The sequence below is a fragment of the Megascapheus bottae genome, chromosome 10 (genome assembly GCF_031878675.1).
Source record: "Megascapheus bottae isolate mThoBot1 chromosome 10, mThoBot2.hap1, whole genome shotgun sequence".
Classification (NCBI taxonomy): domain Eukaryota; kingdom Metazoa; phylum Chordata; class Mammalia; order Rodentia; family Geomyidae; genus Megascapheus; species Megascapheus bottae.
In genome coordinates, this window is record NC_143518.1 from 61,061,852 (window position 1) to 61,085,241 (window position 23,390).

At 40.8% G+C, this 23,390-nt stretch overlaps 1 protein-coding gene across 2 annotated transcripts in view; it reads left to right on the forward strand.

Moving 5' to 3' along the window:
* Positions 1–10,551: 10,551 nt before the first annotated feature.
* Positions 10,552–23,390, forward strand: part of Aspm (assembly factor for spindle microtubules) — a 42,937-nt gene continuing 30,098 nt past the window's right edge. Inside the window, exons 1-7 of one of the 2 annotated variants that reach the window (XM_090341467.1) lie at positions 10,552–10,827; positions 13,050–13,193; positions 13,941–15,387; positions 18,450–18,554; positions 19,164–19,310; positions 21,398–21,643; positions 23,192–23,259. In XM_090341467.1, the coding sequence (XP_090197593.1) occupies positions 10,552–10,827; positions 13,050–13,193; positions 13,941–15,387; positions 18,450–18,554; positions 19,164–19,310; positions 21,398–21,643; positions 23,192–23,259 (2,433 nt within the window). Of the gene's footprint in view, positions 10,828–13,049; positions 13,194–13,940; positions 15,388–18,449; positions 18,555–19,163; positions 19,311–21,397; positions 21,644–23,191; positions 23,260–23,390 lie in introns of those variants that run through there. The other variant, XM_090341468.1, reaches the window with a different exon arrangement.

Here is a 23,390-nt window from a genome sequence, read left to right on the forward strand (position 1 = left end):
ACAAAATCTTAACACTATGATGAAAACAGAGCTTATGTAAAAAAATTCTACTTTATGTGTAAGCTAATGTAAAAACTTTAGACTTATAATAAGACGAGTGGTATATCTGTATGTATATGGCATCATGTATATTTGGTGGCAGGAAAAGAGGATTTGCATTTTCACACTGAAAAGAATACCTTGCTTTTGGAAGGTATTTAGGATTCTTTTAATAATGATGTTCTAATGCTTTAAATACATGACTTAATTGTAATGCTGGATTTACACAGAACTTCTGGAATATAGCTCTGAAGTAAAGTGAATAATTGGGTTTTGTTCTTACTGTAGATAACTTGAACTTGAATAGTGGTTTACTGTTTTCTAAACTACATTCACATGCTATCTCACTGGACCCTCGCAATCCACTCCAAATGGAAGCAATATGATGCATTTCTCTTTGTAGAGAGAGCTTCCAAGGCTAGGATGGAAGAACTGGTGTGGCCTCCTGTGGCTAGTATGGCTAGTACGTGGTCAGCTGCTGGCAGATGAAGAGGAAGGTGGTGCTGACAGACACCCACTGTGCTCAGGCGCTCCATCCTTCTCACAGGAAGGCTGAACGATCCTCACGTAAAAAAGACAAACAACACCCACAAGAAAACAAATCTGCTGCCTCTAATTTCCAAACATAGAAGGAAAAAAGTTACTTGGGACAAATCTTCGTGGATTTGGGCAAAATTGAATGTATATAAATTTTTGAAGTTGGCATAGAAAGTATAAAATGAGGCCTACGTTTTTTAGTTGACTTTTCTGTAACTCCTAAAATCCCTTTATTTTGTAACTATACTTAAAACGTTGAGTCTCACAACTAAGTTTAGTCTCAGTGAGAATTTTTATTTCGTGGTATAATTTATTGTTTTAAATTAATATTTAGCTGATAGCAGTTAGCACTTAATATGTAAATTGAATAATTTATCGAGTGCAGAACTCTGTTAACCTGATCGGTTTTGACTTTAATGCACCAAAGATTTTTAGTAGGTATAGTTTTTAAGAATTTACATTCTCTGTTGTTTGAATAAATGTTGTCCAAAGAAGCACAGTTGAAGTCTTAGGATAATGGATTTTTTTTAAGAAAAAATATCATTAGTTTGAATACTGAGATTAAGTATTAAATATTTGCGTTTATATGTATAGAACTAAGAGCAGAAGAAAATACTCTGGGAATAGTCGTACTGACAAACCAATTGCAAGTACAGTTTTCCTCAGTTTAATTGAATGTTTTTAATGAACACTGTTATATGCTGAATAGTAGCTTATTTTTTACACTACATTATCAAAATAATTTTTGCCTTAGATTTCTTTTGAAGATCAAATTGAGGTTATTTTTATAAGAAACCTCCACCTGTTTTTTTTTAAATAACACTTAAATTTAGGGTCAGCTCCTTTTATCAGCAGGATACCTACAACCAACAACTATAGAGGTGGTAAGCTTTGCATACTTTTAGTAATTTAAACATACATTACTAGAGAAAAAAAAAGTAGAAAAATACGATTTTAAACTGGTGCTTTGTGACTACACTGACTGTTAAGTGATGGTTGGTAATGAAATAAGTACACTAACAATTTTCTCCAAATCTTAAGAAGTGTTCAGTCATCCTTACAGAGTGACTGAAAAGTATTAAGGGCTAATAAGTAATTAAATATTCTTCATTTCTTTTTTACCATAATTGACACAAAATTGAACACTAGTTAAGAGTTATGCATATAGCCTGAGTTAGCTGAACACTTTTAATTTATTATGGATGAAGAGTTACATTTTTAACCTTTCATCTTTTCATCTTTTCTGGATTGAATACTTTGTGCCTTTTCAAAGTGTTGTAATAGCTTCCAGTTGATTCTGCTGGTTAGATTGTGGGTTAATGATTGATTTGTTTGGTTTTTATTAGGGGGTCTTATGTTTGTGCTGCCTGCTGGTTGGGCAATGATTTATTTTTAGGTTGCTTTATGTTTATGTATGAATATTGATATTAAGTACATATTAACATTTATTTTTATGATTTGCCTCTTTTTAATATGTATGGTGGCCTTTATTATTACTGTGAAGCCACTCCTGGGACTGTCTCTAGATCCTTAATTGGGAGAATCTAAAAAAGCAGATGAGTAGCCACATCACATCAGTCTCTCTTCCTCTCTCTTTCTGTGTATCTGTCATTGTCTCTGTTCCTCTCTCATTCTTTCCTAAATAATTTTTCCTTACCACCTCTCTCTGTACTTAAGTGACTTCTTGTTTCACTTTGCCTAACCCTCGCAGGGGTGCTAGTTTGAGATGAGTTTCTCATTAGGAGAGGCAACCTCTTAACCCATGTGTAAATTGAGTTGATGAACTCAGGAAAAATTAGGACTTTTAAACAAAGTTATATCTGGATATACTAAGATTTAGTGCCAAATTTTAAATGACGGAAATGTATTTTTAGTAAAGAACAAGTAGCATTTCAGAAAACTTGTAAGAAGTATTATGATGAATGTTACTTGTTATTTGAGTAAATAGTGAATAATGTGGGAATAATTTTCTAAATCATTTCTGGGAACTAGACAATTATTGTATGGAGCCTACCCTTTTCTTTTGTACATTTTCCTCAGCACAGCTGCTAGTGTTTTTGAAAGGGAAGGTCACCTTTGTTTTTTGTAAAGTTACTTTGACTTGGGATACTTTTCTCTGATAACAGTGGCATGTGTTCTGCTCTCTCTTTGAAAGTAGCATTAGTAACATAGAAGTAATAGCATGAGAGAGATTTTGGTAAAGAGAAAATGCTTACGTTTTCCTTCTTTTCACGTTTCAACTTTTTGAGTATTGTGGCTTAATTCCAAAAGAATTCAAATTCAATCACTGCAGTTATTTAGATGCAGAGAAATTAGGAATTATATTCAGATCATTGAGGTTATATGAAGATTGAAAATAACCTTATATTTTTCAAATTCTTAGGTAAGGAAAGGTAATTTCAGTGCTTGCATTACTGCTATTGATTCTAAAACATTACTTTGAATGAAGAGCATGAGCGTATCATTGTATAACTGTGCCTCTGATATTCCTGCTTGCAGAAAGTCTGACAGTGTACTGTGGTGTAATGACACATTTTTTATTCCTCCCAACAACCAGACTCCTCTGATTCTAGAAATAAAAATTGTGCTACAGTGGATGAGTGTAGAGCATGAAGCTGGAAGCTGGGGGTTGAGCTGCTCCATCTTGTGTAGTGACTGTCTGGTAAAGGAGAATTACGATGTACATTGATTAGAAATGTTTTTGAACTTGTTTTCAGTCTCAAGTCATAACCTTTTGTTTTTTTAATAAAGGACACTTGAAAGCAATTACAAAAGAAAATCTAAAATATCAAAAAAGTCACTGTCAACTGTGTGTAAAGTATCTTGTGAATTTTAATGTTCCTTACGGATAAATGTCTCTATAGAAAACGTCAGTTATTTGTGAAGAATAGGAAGTGTCTTGTACATTGAATTAGTTCTTTGTGTTATTTTGATATTTAAAATAAATAGAAAGTCCTTTGGTCCTAATAAAATATGTCTAAGTTTTATTGAATTCCTTATTCATAGCATGAGAACAGTATTCTGTAAGCTCTGTAAAACTGGAATACAAAAACATTGAACAAATGGAAAGCTTAGGGCCGGGAGTTTGGCCTAGTGGTTAAAGTGCTTGCCTAGCATGTATGAAGACCCAGGTTCGATTCCTCAGTACCACATACATAGAAAAAAGCCAGAAGTGGTGCTGAGGCTCAAGTGGTAGAGCTCTAGCCTTGAGAAAGTCCAAGGACAGTGCTCAGGCCCTGAGCTCAAGCCCAGGGCTGGCAAAAAAAAAAAAAAAAATGGAAAGCTTAGTATCATGGGGACATTTGTGTTTGCTGGGTCTGGGGCTTGAACTTAGGGCCTGGATATTATCCCTAAGCTCTTGGGGAGCTTATAAAGCACATAATACTTGACAATATGTGTATGTTGAGTGTGTAAGCCATTAAACTAATGCTGAACCATTGAATATAAATTTAAATATTAAAGATAAGTTTTTCTTGTGCCCATCCTGGGGCTTGAAATCAGGTCTGGATGCTTTCCAATGAGCTTTTGTGCTCAAGGCTAGTTAGTGCTCTACTTAAGCTGTTATTACACGTGCAACTCTGGGTAGTTTAGTAGAGATAAGAGTCATACAGACTTTCCTGCCAGACTGTCTTCAAACCATGATCCTTAGATCTCAGCATCCTGAGTGGCTAGAATAAGAGGTGAGTAACCAGTGCTTGGGTTAGTATTTTGCTTGAAGAAATCAGAGATCTGCTAATGAGATTGGTTATTCTATGTGATTAGAATGGCACTCTTACCTCATTGTCAGAGCAGTACATTCTGGCTGTGGAAAAATGATCACTGGTTTTAGCGCATAAATGGTGTTCAGGGCCGGGAGTTCTGCCTAGTGGTTAAAGTGTTTGCCTAGCATGCATGAAGACCCGGGTTTGAATCCTCGGTACCACATATAGGAAAAAGCCGGAAGTGGTGCTGAGGCTCAAGTGGTAGAGCTCTAGCCTTGAGAAAGTCCAAGGACAGTGCTCAGGCCCTGAGCTCAAGCCCAGGACTGACAAAAAAAAAAAAAAATGGTGTTCAGTTGGTCTGTGCACAAGTCTAACTTCCTCATTGTCAGAGCAGTACATTCTGGCTGTGGGAGAAATCACTGGTTTTAGCACATAAATGGTGTTCAGGTGGTCTGTGCAAAAGTCTTGATATTTCTCCATCTTGTCCACAACAGAGTCTTCTGTAGACAATTACATATTCTATCAAGTCACTGTTTCCATGAGAAGACCAGTAAACTGTGTCCAGGGGCCTATTTCTGCAGAATATATACTCTGACACATATGGTATATAATACTGCTAATATCCAACAAGTCAGACCAAATTTAACAATATTACCTCAAAGAATGTGAGTCTACAGTTTGAGTAGTTTAGCTGGGTGGATCTGGTTCAGTCTTTCATGCGGTTGGAGTCAAATGTTAATCAGCAAAGCAATCTCTGGGGAATGCTTTACTTCCAAAGTCAATCTCATGTGAGCATTGGCCTGTCTGTACCATAAGGCCTTTCTTTTGGACTCTACATGATACAGCAGCTCTCTCTCATCCTACATTCTCCTCTTGCCCACCAGAAAGAACAAACCCGGATCTAAGTTCAATCTTAGCCTCACATTGAAGTAATATTCCACCATTGCCGCCATATTAGGAGTTACTAACCAGTTCACATGAAAGAAACGTAAGTTACCTGTTGGAAGAAAGAAAAGGCAAAGAATTTTTGACATTTGGAAAACATAGATTCACTGGTTAAAGGCAGAGCTTTCTGTAAATCCTGTACTAATATATACTGTATACTCATACATAACTGTACTATGTGCTTTTTATCCCACAAAGGCAAAATAATGTCAATCATAAGACAGGAAAATTGGATGGGATAGTGTGTTACAAGTGGTTTGTTGGTGCCACAGGGTGGAGGTTTAGCATTGGCTTCTGTTGGAAGGTTAGCAGTCAGCCATTGCTAAGGAAAGTACCTCTTTGAGGGGCTGGGAGTTTGGCCTAGTGGTAAAGTGCTTGCCTAGCATGCATGAAGACCCGGGTTCGATTCCTCGGTACCACATACATAGCAAAAAGCTGGAAGTGTGCTGAGGCTCAAGTGGTAGAGTGCTAGCCTTGAGAAAGTCCAAGGACTGGCATCTACAAATAGCCTCGTTAGTAAAAAGGCTGACTCATGTGCTGTACACAACACACATACACTCCATTACTCCATAATACACACATTCCTGAGACATGCTTTACCACCAGCTGCTTCCTAAAGCACGGCGGCTTCCTCTTTCTTCAGAAGGGACTATCTCTCAGACCACCTCACTGATGTGGTGACTTTGACCTCATCGCCTGCCATTGGACTTGTCTTATTACTGGCATCTAAAGTGCGTCCTACTTTAAAGAGACACAATTCATCACAGCCCCTGAACAGGCTTTCAAGATTTTTGCCAAAAATGCAAAGTTATGACTGATCTTCTCAGGGTATTCCTGAAGAATGCTATGATGGCTGTGCATACTGCTGTTCAAAAGTCGAATTTTCATCTCAGTGCTCATCTCATGCAACACATTTGCCCTACGGGCAGGCAGCCAGCCGGCAGAGGTGTTCTGTATTGCCCCAGGAGACAGGGCAAATCCATGGGAGTGGATCCTAGACGTTTTCGTTTTTTTTGTTTTTTGGGGGTTTTTTTGTTTTTTGTTTTTTTTTTTGCATAATGAAGTCATTTGTCTCTGACTCAGGGCTGTGATATCTTGTGCCAATGTTTAGGAAACTACCCTGCAAGTAGGATGACTTTTCAGATGAATCACAGTTCTGTATGTTGATCTGGCTTCTTTTTTCAGTCATGGCACTTGAACTCTGGGCCTGGGTGTTGTTCCTGAGCTCTTCAGCTCAAGGCTACCATCATACCCCTTTGTGCCACAGCCCCACTTCTCGTTTTCTAGTGATTAATTGGAAATAAGAGTCTCACATTCTTTAGTTCTTTAGTGCCCAGGGCTGGCTTTGAACCATGATCCTCAGATCTCAGCCTCTGGAGTAGCTAGGATTTCAGGTAGGATTACAGGCATGAGCCACCATAGGCATAAGCCACCACTACCATGCCAGCTGAACTGGCAAATCTTATCAACAGGATAGAACAGTCTGATATTTTGAGAACTACCAAGAAGATACAGGTCCTGCAGACAAGATTATACTAGAGGAAAGGCAGCTTGGCTGAGTAGGCTGTACAGATTTTCTCCCATCTTTTGGACTATAAAGCACTATTGACTTTAGCCTTTAACGAATGGACCTAGCAAGCTATTAAAGACATTCCCATTAAAGCCATTGATTCAATGTATTGATTGGGTAAGGTGTACCCACAACAAATTTGACGTGATTGTTTCTCAAGACTAGCTCCTTTGGTCCAACCTCATTATAATCCACTTTAGACTGTCAAAGTCTCATAACTCTTCTGGTCTGTAGTGTAGGCTTTCCTCCCATGGTATGTCCTTCCCTTGTTCTTCTGTCCAGATTTTATTTTTTTGGAACCTGGGCTAGTGACAATTCATGAGGGTTGAGAGAAGGTGGAAACTGAGGAAGATTTGGAATGAGTCCTTGTTAACTGGTGTGGTTATCAAAGACTAGGGAATCAGGTTTGAGGGACCATGCCTCTCAAATTGGGACCAGGGAAGGGGACTCAGGGAAGTCTCTGGAAATATAGATTTCAGTGATCTTCCTTGTCAGTCTTGTCCAAATGTCACTGGGCTAGTTTTCTATATAACTAAGAGAGATACCTGTGATAATCAGCTTACGAAGGGAGCGGTTTGGGCTCGCACCTTTAAAGGCTTCACTTGATGACTGGTCAGGCCTGAGGCCACCCACAGTAGTGGGGGAGAGAGGGCAGAGTGCACTAGGGAGCAAAAGAGAGAGGAAGGACGAGGGTCCGATTCTCCTCTTCACATGACTTTTCACTTGTGCTCCACAGCTGCTTTGGCTGAATCCTTACTTGGATGCACAAACCACTAAAACCCAGGATAAACTCGAAGCATTTGTCCCTCCATACCATACCTATGTCATTTTTCCTAAGCCAGACACTTTGCTGCCATCTTGGAATCCAGAAAGAACAAGCCCACTTTGCAGTTACAAATGGCTCATCATATAATCTGGCTCTACCTAACCCATCTTGGGACAAAGTGCTTCCAGACAACCTGTCACGTTACCTGCCATCCAAGCTCGCCATAACCCACCTGTGACTTCTCACAGCCCATCCATGTTCTTGCTATTTAAGCCTGAAGCAAATGAGTGTCCAGGAAAGAGGGGATGAAGTGCTTTTTCCTCACAGCTGCCTCATAAACTCTCTTTCTTTACCCTTCACCCTTACTCATCTTTTGATGTACAGGTGCAAGTGACTAGATTCCACCTGTGAATCCTGGGAGTTTGGGATTAGGTCTAAAATCTCCTAGGACATCTTCAGTGACATCATTGAGAGCTAAGGCTTCACTGCATGGACCTTTGGGGAACATTCCAGATCCAAACTCCTTCCCCCATTACATCTGTTCAAAGACCAGCCTAAAAGAACTAGCATCAGTGGGCCATTTAAATCGTATTGCTCCCGACATCAGACCCTGAAGTTTCCTTTCAGATATCTGGGTTTAATCCTGGACCATCCTCTTCCTAAAACGACAAAAATTGAGGGATGTCTTCGAAGCTTTATGGATGGCTTCTGGTTCTCAGAAAATAACCTTATTTATTTGTTTCAACCATTTTCATTTTTCCTCCTCTATATGTTGTCTGGCATAGTCAAGCAAAACTGGGTTACACTATAATCTTTATAAATCTGTTAGCATAGCACTTGAGTCCTGGAGCCTCTTGGTCTTTGAATAAATTGCTCTCCAGGTACACATCACCAGCAGGAGTAATTCAAGTAGTCACAGTGGTACCACGTGGCTCCTCCATAGCATGAGTTTATGCCTGTGCTTTCTTAAATAGAATCGCCTCTATTCGAGAATATTTACTCCTCCTTTACTTCCCCCTCCCTGCCTCCTCTTCCTCCTTCTTGTTTGGTAGTACTGGGGTTTGAAACGACTGGGCCTTGTCCTAGGCAGGCACACCTTCAGTCCTTTCTATTCTGGAATTCTATATTAATAGGCAATTCCCTAAGGATACTGTTCTGTCAGACAGGGTCACAAGGTTAATTGTTGTCTCACTTCTATTTAGTCTAATAGAGGGTATGTTAATAAATGGACTGTAAAGATGTGGCATGATGTGAGGCAACCATCAATAGCAGTAGACTAGTAAGGACCTGGTATTCTGACCCTGAGGTGGAAAGGGGTAAAGACAGGGCCCCTCAGGGAGGACACCGACCTCTACAGCTATGTGTGACGTGGGTAGCAGTGGGAGATGAGTACTTTTACCCCTTCCTCTGTCATGGCCTCCTCTTTTAGAGAAAAGACAATCACAAAGGAAGAAAACCATTGTCATAGCCAACACAGAGTAGCATCTCACAGCAAAGAGCAGGTTCATAAACAGTGGAAAGTAGGAGTGGAAAGCAAGTAAAAACTATGAGCACGGGTCATTCTAATTCATCAAAACCATGTTAGTCAACAACAACTATGAAGATCAAAAGCAAATGTAAATGAAACTATTAAGTCTCTATATTATATTTCACTATATAATTATACATAATCACTATAGATTACAAATAGGATCACTAACTAATTGGAATATTAAGTGTTCCGACAATGTGTTTTAGCCAATGTTAATCTGATACATAAGTAGTAAATCTAAACTAAGTGTTTTTGAAAATAGTTGTAATTCATATTTACAGTTTTACTAAAATGTGTATGAATCATGAAGGACTAGGAATAATTCTGTATGAAAAACTTTGTTTAAATATTGGTAGGGTAACTCAGTTTAGTAAGTCAGTTTCTCAAATTGGGTGACACTGAATATGATACCTAGTTCTTCTTCATTTTGTTTTTCCACTTGGATTTTTCTTTCTCTACAAGAAACGACATGTACACCTGTATTCTGTTGTCTGGGTGCCTGTCCTTTCAAAGTATCTCATAGGTTCCAGTTTGGAATAAACAACACAGTTCTATGCGAATGTACAATCCTCAAAACAAAAATCAGTGAGTTGTCAATGGCACTATAGAACCATCACTTCGGAATTCCCGGGAATTTCGGGTTTCATCTATCCAGCTGTGCTTCCAGTAGTCTAGGTTTCTAGGGTGGGAAACCGTTTGTAAACTGGACACCAGTGGCCCAAGCCTTTAGCCTGGGGCTACTCAGGAGGCTGGAATCTGAGGATCTGAGTTCGAAGCCAGCCTGGACAGAAAAGTCCACCAGGCTCTTCTATCCAACGGTCATCAAAGAGTTGGTAGTGAGGCTTGTGACTGAAGCGGTGGAACGCTGGCCTTGAGTGAGAAGGGTAAGGGGCAGCGTCCAGGGAGCACCCAGATCCTGAGCTCAAACCCCAGTCCTGGCAGAGGCAGGGAGCGGGAAGCGGGGACAGAGAGTGAAGAGCAGAGAAAGGAGGGAGAGGAGAGGGAGGGGAGGAAGAGGGCGGAGGCGGGAGGGAGTGGAGGGGTGGGAGGAGAGGTTGGGCGGGGACAGCCACGACGACAGCCGCCCCTTCTCCGGGCGGCACCCCCGCTCACCAGCTCCGAGCCCGCTGTGCACCCGCAGCCAGGCCTCTGACTCACGGGGCGCGGAGAGTCCAGGTCCCAGCTGGGAACCTCTGCGAGCGGCTTTGTCATTCAAACAAGGCGCTGCCTCCTGATTGGCCGGCGGCCGCTGCTTCCTGATTGGCTGCGTGGCGACGTGGGCGGAGCCCGAAGGCGCCCATTGGTGGAGACGAGCAGTTTAAACGCAGGCAATAAAACACCGGGCCGGAGCTGCCGGGACTCCGCGGGCGTCGTTCGCCTCGCTCTGGGGGGCCGTGAGGAGCCGAGGCGGCCGATTTGCCTCGAGGTCCCCGCGCCCACCTCGGAGTGAGTGGACCGGGCCATGGCGACCCAGCGGGCGGCGCGCAGCCGCGACGGAGCGGAGCGGCGGCCCCCGGCGGCCGCGGCGGCGGAGGCGGAGGCGGCCTCCCCGCCAGTCCTGTCGCTCAGCCACTTCTGCCGCTCGCCCTTCGTCTCCTTCGGCGACGTCCGCGTGGGGGCGACGCGGACGCGGCCGCTGCTGCTGCTCAACCCGCACGACGAGGTGGTCGAGGTGCAGGTCCGCGGCCCCGCCGCCGACCTGGGCTTCCGCGTGGAGCCGCGCCGCTGCGAGCTGCGGGTAGGAGGCCCCGAGGCGGGCGGGGGGGGGGCGGGTGGGGTCAGCCGGGGCGGGCGGGGGGGGGGCTCCGCCGGGCGGGCCGGGGTCGTAGCCGCTCCCTCCCCCTCCCCCCGCCCTTCTGCACACACCTGGGTGGGCTGCACCGGGTCCGGGGGGAGAACGCGGGCCCGGGGCCAGTGCGCATGCGCACAGCATCCTCGACGGCATCCCTAGACTCTGCTCTCTGGGCACTTTCTGTTGAATAGACTGCAAATAAGTAAATAATAAATAAATAAAACAAACACTTCATCGTTGCTGCACACGAATAGGCGATGGTGGTGTTGGACTTTTTATCTAAATTCTTTGATATTGTCGTCACCGAACGCAGTAGGAAGAAAGGTGAAGAATCCTGCTACTCTTGCAGGAAATAAGCGCTAACAACTCGTTTTCTTAGCTTTAAATCGTACGGGGGGGGGTGGGGGGTGGTTCCGTGGAGCATGTCAGTGTGTCTTGATCGGTGTCACCCCTTCCGAGATGGTGCTCTGCAATAATACCGAATTCGTTTGTAAGATCATTCTGTCATCCATCCATCCATCCATCCGTTTATTTAAATTGCCTCCTGTCTTAGGCGTACATTTCATTCCCATCTTCCGATGGGGCAACTGCGTCTTCTGATGAAGTGGTGAACCTGGTTTCGCCTGCACAGACACAGCAGACAGACTTCCTCAGGGTTGTTTTTCATACATATAACATGTGTGGAGTGTTTGCACACCCTTCTTGGATCTGGATGCAGTTTTCAAGTTCAGTTTCATGAATTTCCAAAAAACTGCATTAAGAAAAAATAACGTTACATTGCATTGCCTGGAGCAATAGTCTAATTTTTTTTTTCACCAAAATCCACATGGTATTGTTCTTCTGTGGCTACTTTGTCCTTTTTGAGTAGGACCTGGGAAAGTATAAAACCCAATGTTGGAAGTGGGTTGAGCTTCTTGACTAATAACACTTCTTAAGGTAAATAAGGAGAAACTAAGGAGTAAGGAAGGAGAGGCTAAGTGCAGCTGCCACTTGAGGGCCACTAGGCTTTCTATACTTCAGAACCTGTCCACTTCCCTTTTGTTCCATGAACAGCTAATGGCAGTTAGCTGTTGTTTTGTGTGAAAAGATACATTGCTTTCTTATCTACATAATGCTTTTACTCTTCTCTATTTTGTTGTAATGAACAAGTAAGTTACTTTATTGTTTCTAGACTGCGATTATAGAGTAAAATTCAAATTATCTCTGGATGTGAGTGGCTCATGTGTATGAGGAGCCTCCTGGCTCCTCGGGAGGTTTAGATCTGAGAATCGTGAGCCAAAGCCAGCCAGGGCAAGAAAGTCTAAGAGACTCAGTGTTAGTCTTGAGCAAAAATGCTCAGGGACAGCACCCAGACCTTCGGTCCAAGCCCCAGACTGACAGAGAAACAAACAACAATAAAGTTATATAATTATTTTTATTTTAATCATGCTTTAATTATTCTCCTCCCAAACAGAAATGTATCTTTTTCCCTAGGATTTAAGTTTGTCATTTCAAGGTTTTGCGTTTGACAGATTCTCTGTGCCAGGCTGTGTGGTACTGATGTTAAAGTCTGAACTCTGAATCAGAGGCCAGGCTGTCTGGACAGCTTCACCTGTAAAACATGTGTCACCCTAGACCCTGTTTCCTGAAGAGGGGAGCATTGAATGAATGAATTAAAGGAGATACCTGTTCTCATGTCTGGAACCTAGTTGCTTAGCAAATATTTGTATTAAGATGTGGATGGTAAAGATGTTTGTGGGGAAGAGTGAAAGTAGTTGGTCCAACTTATATTTCATTTTGCATAGAGTATAATACAGGGTCACTGTATATGGCATAGAAGTACTAGTCATAGCAAAGAAATAGAAATATACAGTTGTTTTTAAACCAGAAGGGTACACACTTGAAAACCAGACCCTACAATGAACTTTTTAAAAACCAATTAAAATGATGTGGAAGCTAATCTGTTCATATAATGAGATTTTATTTCATTTTGTATAAACCCTTCTACTTAGTGACTTCCCCTCTTATCTTGAAATAATTAGGAAAATGAGAGTATATTTGACTTATTAAATGCAGTGGACTGTTGACAAGTAACCATTATTCCCTATTCTAATTTAGATACAGTGTGTCTTGATTGTTACGTAATTATTATTATTGTAATTATTTCAAATTTATTCTTTTGATTATAGCCTAAAGAAAAGATTGTTATTTCTATTAACTGGACACCAGTGAAGGAGGGCCGAGTAAGAGAGATTGTGACATTTGTTGTCAATGATATTCTGAAACACCAAGCTATATTACTAGGGAATGCTGAAGAACAAAAAAAGAAAAAGGTAATTCTCTTTTTTGTGGTCTTTATTATTTCATATGAAGTAAATTAGCATGAAAGGTAATATTTTTGTCATATGATATACTCTAGGGAAATGTTCAGTAATATATAAGAATTATTTTGTTGATAAATGAAGTAACATATATAATATTTCTTATTTATAAGTAATATTTTTGTACAATAACTTAAACAAAAAAAAATTAGTAAAATAAATAGCCAGGCACTGGTGGTGCAAACCTATCATCCTACCTCCTCAGGAAGCTGAGATAGGTTTGTGGTTCAAAGCCGGCTCAGACAGCAAAGTCCATGAGACTCTTACCTCTCTAAGCATCACAAAGCAGAAGTGGTGCTTTGGCTCAGGTGTTAGAGCACTAGCTTAGAGAAAAAAAAGCTCAGGGACAGTACCCAAGCTCTGAGTTCAAGCTCCAGAACTTGCACTAAATAAATAAAATAAAAAATGAGCTAGCACTGGTGGCTCACGCCTGTAATCCTAGCTACTTCGGAGGCTGGGATCTGAGAATCATGGTTCAAAGCCAGCCCGGGCACAAAAGTCCATGAGACTCTTATCTCCAATTAACCACCAGAAAACCAGAAGTGGTGCTGTGGCTCAAGGGGTAGAGCACTGGCCTTATGCTGAAGAGCTCAAGGACAGAGCTGTGCCCCAAGTTCAAAAAAAAAAAAAAAGAAAGAAAGAAAGAAAATAACATTCAACATCTTGCAACTTGATCAGCATATTCGCTTATTATTACAGAGGAGTCTTTGGGACACCATTAACAAGAAGAAAATGCCAGTCTCTTCATCTCATTACAGAAAGATTTCAAATACTCAAACCATCAATGAAACATTTAACATTTCTCAAAACGGAGCCAGAGTTAGGAGCCCCCTGCAGGCTTGTGAAAATCTTGCTATGAATGAGAACTGTTCCCCAACTAAAAGCAATTCTTTTCCTCTCGAAGAAAATAAGATACCAATATCACCCATTAGCCCTGCTTTCAAAGAGTGCGATGGTGAAACATGCTTGCCACTTTTTCTACGTCGGTCTACTGCCTACTCATCTCTTCCTGCCTCTGAAAATGGAAAACAAGTAGAAGGAGCTGGTAATTCAAAAGACTTTCATTTCAATGAGGGAGTCATAACCAAAACTTCCTTTAATTTCATTAATATTCATGGTTCAAGTGAAGAGAATAGTAAGCTTACTTGTACCCCAAATCATTCTTCAAGTTTGAACTTTATGCAAAGCCAAGGACATTTTTTGAGTCCAGATTCTTTTGTAAAAAACAGCCAGACAACTAATAATGAATCAGGATTAATGACACATATCTCAGCAAACATGTTTATGAAGGACAATTTGAAGCCTGTGTGTTTGGAATCCATAACCATACCTGATATTTGCCAAACAATTTTAAGTCCAGATTCTTTTGTAAAGGATAATTATGATCTAAATCAGGATCCACAATTGGGATCCATTCGTCCTATTTTATCCCCAAGTCAATTTGTAAAAGATAACATGGTACAAGTATGTGTATCTCAGCAAACAGGTAAAGCATTAGCAAATGGAACTTCTCAGTTCCTACAATGTTCTCAGGATTGGGAAGAAAATGAAGTTTTACTATCTGTTCCTGAACAGCATTCAAAAACTCCCAAGGAGATTTTTGAGGAATTAAAACCTGTAGAAGAAAAGTCAAACTGTTACAGTTGTACAGAACAGACTCATCCTGCATTTTATGCTGTTGATGTTCCTAAGCAAGGTCACGACAAACAACCTAAGAAACGCCCGATACTCTCTGCCACTGTTGTTAAAAGGAAGCCCACCTGTGCCAGGGAAAACCAAACTGATATGCCCAAGCCACAAGCAAGAAGATGTCTCCACAGTGTGGTAGGTGAATGTGAAAAGGTGATAGGTAATCGAAGAGAGACAGAGATGCTTCCCCGTCTTCCAGTGATTGATCCTGGCCTAAGGAAATCCAAGAGTTACACACACGAAGTCACTCCTCTGGCTGCTCGTAAGCGGAAGAGTGATGGAGGCATGGGAGAGCCACTTGAGAAGGATGTCCTTACGGAACATTCAGAAGTGTGTGAAATTAAAAGAATCCATTTTTCTCCCTTGGAATCTAAAACATCAGCTGTTAGAAGAAACAAAACCCCTGTCTCCAAACATATTTGCAGCAAGGAGAAGTTAAGCCTGAAGAAGAAATCTGGTGAGTTTTGTTAAAGTCTTTAGTGAAAGTATACTCATAAGGGGCATATTTCTTGTGTTGGTTTAGTAAATCTCTTTCTTTTGGCTTATTTCCTGTGTTGGTTTAGTAAATCTCTTTCTTTTGGCTTAATCTCTTACTGTCACTAGTGTTAACTGATATTGTTACCAATTTGCGTAGAGAAATATAGAGTAAATGACATAGTAGTATAGAACTAAATTATGAAATAGTGGTGATCCTGTTCAATAGGAAATCTTGAGATTTTGCTCCTGAAATGGCTGTGTTCATTCTGAATTTTTAAAAGATTACTCCTCAGATTTTCAGTCTGGTTTATGATCCTGTTTCCCAAACTACTCTAACATGATTTCCAAACCCTTATAATAAGGAGAGTCTTTTAATAACTTGGCATGTGGTTGGTACTTCCTAACCATCTCTCTGATTTCAGCTTTTCCTCTACAGGTGCACACTAGCATTTTTCATACCCTTCAACACTTGCAGTTCCTTGATCCATTATTTCTACCTTCTTCACCTCTGACATACCCATCCTTTCCTTACAGCTTGAATTCAACAATTCATCCCCCCTTCACTCATCCATCTTTCTCTTCCTTGTCTTTGCCCAGCAAATTCCAGCTCCAGTCTACTGCCTGAATGTGAACAGCTACTAACCAATTAAGCCAGCTCTTTTTTGCCTATATGTTCCTGGCTTATTAATCTTATCACTTTGCTATAATTTGTCTCATCTCTCCCTTTCTCCTGAGACTTTTCCTTTTTCTCTCAGGCCTAATAATAGTAGCTAACATTTACGGAAAACTTTGTTTACAATTGTGAGTGCTTTACTGTTGCTTTCTTTAATCTTTCTTTACAGTGTTCTTATGAAATAAATGTCTTTATCTGAAGTACAGTACTATGAATGCAGAAGTATTTGAATTATAAAACTTAGTCCTTTTCCACAAGTTCACATAATTAGTAAGTGATGTAGCTGAGGTTTTAGCACACTCTGGTCTTAAGACTAATGATCTTCCTGTTGGATTTGAGAAAATAGCAGTACGGATGCTCCTTTTCTTATAATGGCATTCTGGCCTGATTAACCCATGGCCATTGACCTTGATAAGAAAAGTTCCAGGAATGGAGTCAGACTGATTGGAGAGAAGAGGAATGGGCAACAGCCAACATAAGTGTCATTCCAGTTGAGATTTTACTTCAAAAAATACCTTTTCCCTCAAATATAATCTGTACACAGAAAAGTATACCAATAAGTATCTCGCAGTGAACTATCAGAAAGAGAATATCAGTTCTTTTAAGTGTTGTTTAAAACTGAAGAATAGAGTATGTAAATCCAGTGATTATGTTTGCCCTTCTTGAATTGTTAGAAACCTTGAATTGTTAGAAACGGTTTGGAACTCTGAGCCTTCTTAGAATACTATCATGTCATCCTCTCCCAGTTCTCTTTCTTCATGGCTGGGAGGCTCCTGCAGTTTTCTTTGTGGGAAGCTTCTTGTTAACCCTAACCCTTGACCTTCGGGAACACTTTAGACTCTTATTTCATCCTATATGGTAGCCTATAGTTTGCTGACTGCCCACACTTCTCTTTTGCTTTCTTTAGTAGTTGTGCTGGAGTGAAACCTACTTTTGACCAGATTCTGTGGGTTTGTGTTGGAGTTTGACCTCAAACATGTATCCTTCCACTTGAGCCAAGTCCTCAGTCCTGTACTTTTCCTTCCTAATCCACTGCCATTGTGTTACCTGAGCTGTATACCTGGCAATGAGCCTCTTACGCTTTTATCAATTGCTTCATTAGGTGGCACTTCATCTTGTTGCTTTTGTGATTGAAATAACTCATATAATTTGTCTCCTTGCCTTTGTATTGTTTCTTCCTTTTTTTTTTTTGTGGGTCATGGGGCTTGACACTCTGGGCCTGGACATTGTCCTTGAGCTCTTCAGCTTAAGGCTCCTGCCCTACCCCTGGCCTTGGGTGTTGTCCCTGAGCTCTTCAGCTCAAGGCTACTGCCCTACCCCTGGAGCCAAAGTCCCACTTACCTATTTTCTAGAGATTAATTGGAGATAAGAGTCTGTGATCTTTTGTGCCCAGGGTGGCTTTGAACAGGGATCCTCAGATCTCAATCTATAGAGTAGTTAGGATTACAGGCTTACAGGTGTGAGCCACCAGCCTGGCCTGCTTTGTTTCTTGGTATCTAACTTGGCTCACTGATTACTGCCTTGTGCTTTGTGATCTTTACCCCATCTAGTCCTTTTCTGTTTTCTGAAATGTAAACGGTGTTGCTTCCTGGATTAAAATCCCTCCCTGGCATAGTGGAAGCATCAGTGGTTTGTAGTACAAACCCTGTAGCTCAATACAGTCCAGTTTTAAATTCTGCTACTCTCTACCTTGTATGGGCTTCACCACAGGTGGCTTAATTGCTCTAAGCCCCAGTACCCAAATTATGAAAATTATGGGTAATAATCATACTCATGGATTTGCTATGATAATTATATAAGTAAAAGACCAATATTTAATGGTAGATAGATAGCACAGAATATTCAGATATTAGCTACCACCACTGTTGATGTTGCTGCCTCTTTCATCCCCTTTTATGCTATATCTCGCCTCTGTTTTTTGCCGTTCTTACTGTAGTTTTGTCACCAGGCCATACTCCTTATGCCAAATTTTCATCTTACGAGTCAGCCTTAGAGCCTTCCCATGGCTGAGGGCCTTTGCACCTCTTCTAAACTTCTTCTATACCAGCCTGAAAGACTTGCCCTCAAGGACTGGGACCACCTTTCATTTCTGCATTTTCCCTGCACTTCACACAGAGTCTGGAATACATGATTGAATCTGGATTGTAGTGCTTGAGACAAAACTACATGGTGGTTCATGTTCTATGATGTGCAGGTGCTGGTGTTTCTGACCACTGAGTTCATGACAGTAGGACCTGGTAAACAGTAGTTACCGAGTATTTGCTTAAATGAATATTGTGAAGATCTCAAATTTAGCTTTTAAGTCAGTTGACTGGGGAGCTTATTTTTGTGATGCTATTCTATGTGTGTTGTTTTTTTTTTAATTTTAGATTCAACAGCACTTAAAACACCTATCTCTAAAACAAGCAAAAGGAGAAAACGAATTATTGCTGTGGCACAATCTAATCTGACCTTCATCAAGCCATTAAAAACAGGTAAGTGTTTATTGTATTTAAGGCATTTGAGTAAGTGACATGGAATGAAACATAAATTGTATTAAAAGTGGAAATGAGTCAATTTTTTCTTGAAGAATGTTTTTTTTTTTTTTTTTTTTTTTTTTTTTTTTTTTTTGCCAGTCCTGGGCTTAAGCTCAGGGCCTGAGCACTGTCCTTGGACTTTCTCAAGGCTAGAGCTCTACCACTTGAGCCTCAGCACCACTTCCGGCTTTTTTCTATGTATGTGGTACCGAGGAATCGAACCCGGGTCTTCATGCATGCTAGGCAAACACTTTAACCACTAGGCCAAACTCCCGGCCCCTTGAAGAATGTTTTAAGTATGTATTCAAGTTATGATTCGGGTATTCTTTCAGACTTGACTCAAATTGACCCCTGATGGCATAGGGTTTTTAGATATTCAAGAAATATTGCCTTAACTTTTCCATTTTTTTACTCTGAATGTATTTCATAAACAAAATACTTTTCGTTCCTTCTAGCAAGTCATGAAAAGCAAGTATGATTCAGAGTTTTAAAGATGGGCTTGCTGGTGTAATAAATACAATAATTTAAAGGAAGTCTTGTAATACAATAATTTCCCTGCATTGTTAGCTATGCCTAGGCACCCAATGCCATTTGCTGCCAAAAACATGTTTTATGATGAACGCTGGAAGGAAAAGCAGGAACAGGGCTTCACCTGGTGGCTGAATTATATATTGACTCCAGATGATTTCACGGTCAAAACAAGCGTTTCTGAAGGTAAATATTAAATGTCTGTTCAAATTTAATAGTACTCTCAGCAGGTCACTTGTCATTCTTTAATTATGAATTACTGTACCGTATACTTAATGGCACGAGTCACTGAGTCCTTGTGCTAAATGTGGGTAATAATTTTACCTACATAGGTTTTCTGCACTGATGGTATTAGGATTTATTTTCTCTTGGTGCTTTTCATTCCCTGGCCATCCAGTGCAGTCTGGGATGTGATCGTTGGGAGTGTATTGACTCTATTGTTAGACATCTTAAAGAAGTGTGTAGGAAAGGAGCCATATTCTGAGGAGACTGAAAGTCAGTTCACTGAGGAATTCTTAAGATGTTCTGGTGTTTATTCCAGGAGAGAGGATAGGGGTGTGGGATGAATGTGGACACCATGGAAACACATAGTGTTTCCTTTTTTAAATTATTTTTTATGTCAGGGTAATGTATAGAAGGGTTACAGTTACATTCACCAGTTAGTAGGTACATTACTTCTTACACATTGATACCCCTTCTCATGCTTTTGTCCCCAGTTCTCTCCCCCAATCCCATGCCAATCATCTTATTCTCCCCCCTTTCCTATTTCAAATAAATAAACATATATACAATATACCAGGTAACAGAGTCAGATACTGTAACCATATGAGATTAACCAAAGGGCAAAAAAAGAGAAGAGAAATAACATCACACAAGAACAACAGTCACACAAGATAAAGCTCTTGTTTCCATATCCTGGAGACCCTTTCATTTAGTCTCATCCTATATGGCCTTATGTACCTAGGTCAAATAGCATTTTCTTTTGAAAGAGGAGGCCAGTGAGCTCTGGCGCAGCTCTTGCGTCAGTGTTTCACCATCAGAGTCAGTGACAGCTCCTTAGGTGGCTGTCAAATCATTGAGGAGACAGTCTGGCACAACAGCGGTTTCTTTTGTGGTTTTGCAGCTCTTGTTGTAGCTTGTATTTCTTAGGGAAGTGGCATAGAATTTCTATATCAAAGGAGTCCTTGGATTAACTCTCGAATGACTTTATTTTTTCCCAACAGGAAATAAAGTCCAGTATTTAGTTCTTGTTTTAAGTTAAATGCTTGACTACACATGCTTGTGGAGTTTGAACTCGGGACCCTGTGCTTTCACTCAGCTTCTTTTCACTCATGGCTGACACTCTACACTTGAGCCTTACTTCCAGTTCTAGCTTTTTGCTTGTTAATTGAAGAAAAGTTCCTTAGATCTGTCTTCCTAGACCAGCTTTTAGCCACAATCTCTTTCCTGAGTAGCTAGGGATTTATCTACTTGAAAGGCTGAGTGAAACTGGGAGGGTCTTGGTTCCACACAACACATACAGAAGAAGCTGAACATCATGGTTCAAACCTATCTTCATGGGTTTGAAAGGAAGCATCTACCACTTAGATCATTAGTGTAAAAAGGGGGTGGAGGTGTGGCTTACCTGAAGAGTACCTGTCTACCAAGCATGAGCTCCTGAGTTCAAATCCCTAGGACAAAAGTTTTTTTAAACAATATTTCAAAAAAAATTACATTTCTGTCAGGCATTTATAGCTCATGCTTGTAATCCTTGCTACTTAAGAAGCTAAAATCTGAGGATTGTAGTTCAAAGATAGTTTGCGTAGGAAAGTTAGTAAGAACTCTTGTTTCCAGTGAACACCAAAAAGTCAGAAATGGAGCTGTAGCTCAAAATGGTAGAGCGCTAGCCTTGAGCATAAAAGCTCAGGCTTTCTGTGCCCAGGCACAGAAAAAGCCATAAAAACAAACACATTCCTTAGAAATTTAACTTTTTTGTTAATTCTTAAAGAGTATGGAAACAGAACCAGTTAGACCATTTCTTTAGTCTGAATTAGAGATGTTAATACTTAAAATTACGTGATGGTGAGATGGTGAATAGTGGCTAATCTCAGAGTACTTTCTCCTGGTACAGCTGGTGGATTGTGGTGATAGATGACCAAAGGTATTTAAATGGTGACCACTTGAGGTTGGAGGGAGTAGATTTGATTATCTTAATTTACTTTTTTTTAAACTAGGTTTAAGAATATATAGAGATGTCATTTAACTAGAACCATTTGTCTTTTGCTTATATCCAGTAAATGCTGCTTCTCTTCTTCTGGGAGTGGAAAATCCACATAAAGTAAGTGTGCCTAAAGCACCGACGAAGGAGGAGGTGTCTCTCAGAGCTTATACTGCCCGCTGCAGGCTGAACAGATTGCGGCGCACAGCATGCTGTTTATTTACTTCTGAGAAAATGGTGAAAGCCATTAAAAGGCTTGAAATTGAAATTGAAGCTGGACGGTTACTTGTTCGAAGAGATAGACATCTCTGGAAAGATGTGGGTAAGATGCTCATGCAAATCTTGAGAGTTATTGTTGGAAAAGATTCTAGAAATAGCTTTGTTTCCCCCCAGTGAAGTAATGACTGCAGTCCAGCTGTGGACACCTACCAGCTCCACCTACCAGAGTTCTTGGGTATGGGAGGGTTCAGGGCTGGGAGCCGCCTGACGTCGACTCTTAGCAAATTCAGGTGAACAGTGCTGCATATGCTGGATTACCATCTATTCCCTGGATGGTGTAATGGATCTCCAATGTCTATTCCTCTTGCATACCCAATGTTTTTACTCATTTGTTCACCATCTCCCTAGACACAGCAGGGTACTCTCCAGGGACAAGAGAGGTTGGATGGTATATCCCTTTCTGTCCCTGGCTTAGTTCATGTAACAATATCTCCTGGTTCATCCGTGTTTCACCAAATGACAGAATTTACTTACTTCAGGGCTGTGAAGATTCCATTGTGTAGATGTACTCAATATATTGTTTTCATGAATTCATCGGTTGGTGGACATTTTACATCCATGTATGTCTTGTCTAGTGTCCATAATGTTGGCAGTTGAGTTAACTTTTCCAGACAGTAATTTCAGTTTCTTTGTATACATACTCAAGAGATTTTGTATTCCAAGCCTGAATATACTTGCCTGAAATCTTTTTTTTTTTTTGCCAGTCCTGGGCTTGAGTTCAGGGCCTGAGCACTGTCCTTGGATTTTCTCAAAGCTAGAGCTCTACCACTTGAGCCTCAGCACCACTTCTGGCTTTTTTCTACGTATGTGGTACCGAGGAATTGAACCCGGGCAAGCACTTTAACCACTAGGCCAAACTCCTAGCTCCCTGCCTGAAATCTTACGCTTGAATATATTTAAGAATTGTTTCTTATTTGAGTTGATTTTTCTTTTTCTTTTTGTGCTGGTACTAGAGCTTGAACTAAAGGGTCTGAGTGCTCAAGGCTAGTGCTCTGCTACTTGAGATGCATCTTTACTTTTAAGTTTTTTGTTTGTTTTTGCGTTTATTTTTATTTATTTATTTATTCGGTTGTGGGGCTTAAACTCAGCCTGGGTGCTGTCCCTAAGCTCTCTAGCTCAAGGGTAGTGCTCTACCACGCTGAGCCACAGCACTACTTCTGGTTTTCTGGTGGCTAATTGGAGATAAGAGTCTCACAGCCTTTTGTACCTGGGCTGGCTTTGAATCGTGATCCTCAGATCTCAGCTTCCTGTGTAGCTAGGATTACAGGCATGAGCCATCGACACCCGACTTGCATTGACATTTTGCCATGATGATTTTGTTGTTGTTGGGTTTTCATTTGTTTGTTTGTTTGCTAAACCTGGGGCTTGAATTCAGGGCCTGAGCACTGTCCATGGGCTTGCTCAAAGCTAGTGCTCTACTACTTGAGCATAGCACCATTTCTGGCTTTTTCTGTCTATCTGGTAATGGAGGAATTGAACTGATGGTTCATGCATGAGAAGCAAGCACTCTACCACTAGGCCACACTCCTGGCCCACCATGGAGTTTTATTTATTGTCTGTGATTCCTGATTTAAACTTAACTTTATTTCAGGTGAACGGCAGAAAATCCTGAATTGGCTGTTGTCTTACAATCCTTTGTGGCTTCGAATTGGCCTTGAGGTGAGCATATATTTCAGATTTGGAAACAAAATGTTTGTGTGTATGTGTGTGTGTATGTGTGTGTGTGTATGTAGTAAGGCAGTCTTTAATAAAATATGGTTTTGCTTATAAAAGTTATAAAATCACCATTT